Here is a 6,156-nt window from a genome sequence, read left to right as displayed (position 1 = left end):
GGCTTTAGAGAGAATTTCAAGCCCTGTTCGACTACTGGTATGTGTTACCAGGGTACTTTGTTGCTTTGCGTTTCTGTGGACGTTTATCACCACATCTTACTACTTGTTATTCTGTACACCTCAGTATTATAAACAATTGTATTCACTCCAAACCAAGTGTGCTAGGAACTGTTTGGATGGAAGAAAGGGGAAAGGACATACATGGAACAAAAAGTTAACAAAAAAGACAAAAAAAAAGAGAAAGGGAGCGTAGTGAAGATTGGAAAGGTACTGGAGAAGGCAGAACAAAGATAGCTGTGGTGACAAAGTCCATTGCTTTGTTGCTTTAATGGTTTGCCTCATCCTGTTCAGGTGCTGGGCCATCCCTTCATGTACCGCTAACCACAAGCACACCAGGTATGGCCCAAGCATGGCCACTGTTACTATTGCTTAGAGATCACTACAGGTGTATAGATTGCACGAGGGAAGTAGATGTTAAGTAGCTAATAATGCTCTCATTATCGATATATAAAGCTGTCTGTATTAACACGATGATAACCCTGTGATGTCATAGCCCATGTTTCCTGTGAGGTGCCAACATTAGCTGTCTGCTGGGAGATGAAAAGACCTAACAGAAGTGGTTGTTGAGGTTTCTCAGGTGCCAACTTTTTCATCAACGGGCAGACTGTACCTTAAACTTTCAAATTCTTTTGTCAGAATGTTCTGTTTTCCTCCTTCTGCTAGAAAATTTTTTTTTCATGTCTACTGGTCTCCTCTTTACCTATACAACTATCTCCTGTTCCACACCTTTAAGGAAACCAAAAGGAACTGCCACAAAAGATGATAGAAATTATAATGTTGTAGGTATACATGTAGATGATGGGAAGGCTTTGTTAGCTAAAGCTTGTTTCCTGGTGTATGCCAGTATGCCACTAACATACAGGTACGTAGTGAGCACTGTTTAAGTGGGTATTACTAACATAGTTTTGTTAGTTTCTTTTTTTAGCACCATGTTGCAAATGTTTGTAGCTGATGTTAAGTAATGATTTCACTTACTAAACTTCTTACCATGTCACCAAGTTAAACATAAAACTGTACCAGGTGTAACAAACCATTTATGTGAACTCCCAGGGAGTGTCTGGTGACCTTAGATGAACTGGTGGAAGTCTTGAAGAAGATCAAGAACATTGACACCAAGGACATGGCATCCGACCAGAAGTTGGAACACATCGCCCAGATGTTGGATGATGACCATGATGGACAGATCCGCTTGAATGAAGTGAATAAGGTAAGATTGGAGCTAATCTGACTACAACAATATTAGCCAACACCTCATGAAAGTCAGGAGGATTGGGAACATCTCAGTCCTGTTGATTTATGTGTATGGGCTAACATGGACCCTACTATTGTCTGTGAGAATTGTTTGTTACCTTGGAGTTGGACGCTGAGTTGACTAGTTTCCATAGTGACAAAGAATCCTGAGCTCCTATTGGTAGTTCTTGGAATGGGAATGGGCATGGTTAGAGGCTTAGAGCAGTACATCAATAGAATATCGGCAAAACAGTTTTCATTGGATGTTTGGTCAACGTTGCATCAGAATTTTGCCTGTTGCACACAATATCTTTTCAGACGTAACATTTTGAAACTACTGTTAGATTGTTAACCTTATATGCTCCAACACTACCTTATATGAGACCTTCTCGCAAAGTGCTATTCACAATACATTACGAGTATCGTGCAGTACGTTCTGCCGATGTGCTGGTTAGAGGCTGTCTCTCTGATGCACAATGGAAACACTCCACGGGATCCATGTTTGTTCCTGCAGGCGATACAGATGATCCTTGAGGAGGACGTTGACCTGACAGAGTCCCAGCTGAGGGAAGTGGTGAAGCTGCTCCATGCTGAGGAGGATCTTGAGGAGAAGGAGGACCAGGAGAGGGAGAGACTGGAGAAGGAGAAGGAGCTGTGGGATCAGCAGCAGCCTCGTGAGGAACAGAAGCAGAACTAGACACAGGACTGGCTGGCTGGCTGACAGTCAGGCTGGTCTGGAAGTAGCTGTGGCTAACTTGCTCCTTCACTCGGAAGTAGAGGACAATAAGTGCTGCGGAGAAATAGAAAATAAAACTTACTCCTATGTGGACCCAGAAAATGTTAGACAAATTTTCATGTCTATTGTCTGGCAGATGAAACCAGGTACATGTATCATTATTAGAGTAACCTCTAGTGTTCATCTTGGTACGAGGGATGATAGAAATTCTGACCCCCTGCTTATTTCCAGCAGGCAGACTGTAGTCCAAGCTACAGGCTGTCCATGTCACTCAGTTCTAAATGATACTTAAAAGACATTAAATCAATTGTACATTGATGTACAGAACCTCTATTTCATTCTGGTGGTGACAACGGACAATATATATGTCAGAAAATATCTATGTATGAAACAATAGTGTGGAAACACATGGAGACAGGATTTACCAAAACTATAATAAAAGCAGAGTGTACATACACTGACCATGAGTGAAGAATGTGGTTTCAAATTATTGTTATAGCTTTTGAACAGAGAACAAATGGAAAATTTGGGTAGTACAAAAAACATGTAGTTGGCAGAGCTAGAGACAAACGAGTATGGAAAGACGGGTGAGGATATTAATTTGTCCTGTCGTATTCCCACTACTTTACCCCTAATCCTCCATGTGCAAATGTCTACAATAGCTTGTGTGGGTGTTTAGTGTACATTTCTAATGATTACAACAAAATAACTTATATACCAACAGTAAGGAGTACATGTATGAATATGTGGCACTGACAAATACCAGTATGTGAAAGTACAATGGGTAAGATTTTTGTCTGTTAAGAAACAAAAGAATACTGTGCAAAGACTGGTGCTTACTCTATCATATGTTTTTTGAAAAGGTATATTAATAATTTGGTCAAAAAAGTTTTTTTTACATCTTTACAAGGTTACATGTATGTTTTCAGAATCACATTGTAAATAGTTATCACCAAGTATGACATGAAGTCATAACAAGTCGTAACATGTTTGCAAAATCAATGTATATATTATGATGCTTTCAAGGACTAGTTGCTGTTGAGAGATGGACTTTCATTATGATTGCTGTGAAGTGTGGAATACCTTTTTCAGAATGTCTATGCTTGTACATGTATGTAAATTATAATGTGTGGTGGGCAATTTAAGGTGTTTGATGGTATCGGACACCAAAGTACATTGCAGTATATGACATTGAAGAGCAGTGCACAAATACATGTACTGTATGTGGAAAGGAGAAATGTTTCTTAAAATTTGAGATTCAAAGTTATAAGGCCTTGAAAAAAAGAGATACAGTTATCAACTCCCAAAGAACTCTTAAACAATTTCTCCCCCATAGCAAAATCAAAAACTTGCTAAAAGCCATTATTGGATTGTATATCTTGTTGAAAGAATTATTATTATTATTATGATAAGAACATTAACATGTTGCTGTTTCCCTTCTGTCACAAATTTTTGTACTTGAACTTGTGTAAATTGTATTTATGAAACCAGGGAGGTTAAAAATCAAAGTTGAATTAAAGCTCCTTGATGAAACTGAGTTTCTTATGTGTTCAAAGCATTTATATGCTTGAGTGAAAATAAAAAGATTTCTATGGAGATTTAAAAAAAATATTATATCACTTGGTCCATTAGATGCATATATGATGCCCCTGGAAGGCAAGGCATATTTGATATCATGTATTATTTTCTTGTTGATGAACCATTATTCCAAAGATTACTTATCTGATTTTGTGTACATGTGTGTCATTCAGTTTGTATATCTGTGACTGCATTGTCCCTAAGTGACCTTTAGTGTTACATGTTATGAAATGTCTACCCTGGTCCTAAAAGCTCTTTTTCCTGACAACTGGAATGATTTGTTTATCAATCCTTTATTCACAAACTACATATAGATGTAAGAGTGACGAAACGTATCCCCTTGTTGAAATGTGATGAACAGATTGAGCAGAACTTCTTGTCCCACAAACTGTACTTGCATCAATGCCTCTAATGTAAGGTTATCAGCTTATCAAAAATGTTGCAAAGTCGTCTAGATTGCATACATCTCAATATTTCTCTCATGTTTGATGTTACCAAAAGAACAGGATAAAAAGGAAGTGGCTGTAGTCATTACAACCACATATCTGTTGTGAACTTGAAACACGTGTAGAATTTCAATACTTGTCATGTTGACGTCTGATCATCATTAGCTTAAAACCACAGAATTTACCCAACATGCAATATTGGCCAATGGTGAAGGCATGTTGAATTTTAGGGTGCCAACAACATGATTCATACATACAGGGGGAAAATCTACATGTAGTAAAGATTGTATTCAGGTATGACACATGTAAATGTTGCAGAAGAAAAAAATGTGTTGAAGTGTATTTTGTCATTTGATTCCTTAAACTTCCTGTCTTTATTTTAATGGTAACTATTTTGTTCTTTCCTCTACTTTGACATGGGTAAATTGAATGTCTTTAATACATGTATTCCCTGTGCATTATAACTCATCTTCTACATAACTTGATTACATGCACACAACTTCTGAGACATTGATATAACTTTGGGATGAGTGTTTGGCCAGCAACACTTCTTGTAAGTCATTGAAAATTAAGGTCTTTAGTATCAGAAAACTTATGCAAAGAATGCAAAATTAGTTAGCATCAGCATGTTTCTCAGTCCTGCCTTCTCATTTTCATTTCCATACACTAAGTCACCCAATATCACACATTCAAGTGCAAAATTGCTGAAGTACAATCACTTGAAACAAGATACAAATACCTGAAGTTAAAATGCTCGGAAAATCATAAATGTATATGGTTATGAGTATTTTTGAGACATTGCAGAATGGGAACCGCTTGTATATACTCCATGGAAAGCCTTACATACATGTCACCATCTAAATTCTGTGTCATAGACAACTAGTCACCATTCATGATCAGAAGAATAAAACATTTCTGTAAACCTACTACCTTACCCTCATTTTTATTGTGTGGATGCAGATTAGATCAATCAATCAATTTTATCAATCTTGATAAAATCTTGGTTCAATCAAGAAGTACACGCACATACAGTTACTCAAGGAACTAGATATGATTCTACAAACGGTCAGAAGTTTCATGTAGTTCAGTACAAAATGTAGTTTTCCTTACAGCCATGCAAATCAGAAGGGTATACTAGTAGTCAAGCAGTAACAGCTCATTTTGCTTCAAACCCTATTAATTTAATTAAATCTCTGCAAAACTGATCCTTTACAGTACACAAGCCCTTTTTGCCAGGAATGTTGATAGGTGAATGAACTCCACGAACTGTCCACCAACATGTGGACAGTCATTGAAAGGTCAGGGACACCCAGAATTACCTCAATGATGTCAGTGATGAGTAGCACTTGGTAGACAGTCATGGAGTTAGTTATGTTATGTGCAGCTGCTATAACCTGTATCTTCGTAGGTTACAAATTATGACTTGCAAACTTAATTCTGAAAGAAAAAATTGGATAATGCTTAGTGCAATTATGAGATTCAATGACATCATTTGTGCAAATGTTTTAACTATGGAATATTAAAATTATGTCTGACTTATTATCTCCCATCAAGTAGTTTCCATGTTGGGCATACTCTCACTAATAGCATTATAAATCAAGTGTAAATTTGGTACACCTGAAAAGTACACCTGAACAAGCAGGGAGGGGCTTGACAGGTGCAGAGTTTTTAGGTCAAGTATTAACCGCGCCACCTGGATTACGCAACCAAGCAGGCAAGACCTACCCAACTTTCTAACACTGGGAAGATTTTGTGAAAATGTTAATTCAGATAGGAATATAAGGTCAAAAAGGGCAATTGAAACAAATTACCTTTGATGATAAAAGGTTCTTTACCAAATCTCTTGAGCACAAGTCATATTTGTATCGATATTGACATTTTAAAAATATTGCACCCCTAGTAAGAATAATATGTTGATGTCGTCCGATTTGGAGGTATACGCGACTGTAACATTAGCCATGATTGGTCCATTTCACCGTAACGTAGGCATATCTCATTTTATAGCCAATCACAAGATGTAGCAGAGCCATCGCCGATCACGTGTACATGACGTCAGGGTTTGCCCATCGCCATCTTCCCACCCTCCTTTCGCAATCTGAGCACTTC

General features: G+C 37.6%; 1 protein-coding gene across 1 annotated transcript; it reads left to right on the top strand.

Annotated features, from left to right (window-relative positions):
- The first annotated feature begins 6 nt into the window (after positions 1-6).
- On the top strand, positions 7-4,384 carry LOC109478878 (LETM1 and EF-hand domain-containing protein 1, mitochondrial-like). The gene is made up of 3 exons (XM_019780694.1): positions 7-396; positions 1,111-1,267; positions 1,805-4,384. The coding sequence occupies exons 1-3, from the start codon at positions 329-331 to the stop codon at positions 1,985-1,987; spliced, it is 408 nt and encodes a 135-aa protein (XP_019636253.1). The 5' UTR covers positions 7-328; the 3' UTR covers positions 1,988-4,384.
- Positions 4,385-6,156: the final 1,772 nt, after the last annotated feature.

This window comes from Branchiostoma belcheri, unplaced genomic scaffold, assembly GCF_001625305.1.
Source record: "Branchiostoma belcheri isolate BF01 breed outbred unplaced genomic scaffold, Haploidv18h27 scaffold106, whole genome shotgun sequence".
Classification (NCBI taxonomy): Eukaryota; Metazoa; Chordata; class Leptocardii; order Amphioxiformes; family Branchiostomatidae; genus Branchiostoma; species Branchiostoma belcheri.
This window is presented reverse-complemented; position numbering and strand designations above follow the sequence as displayed.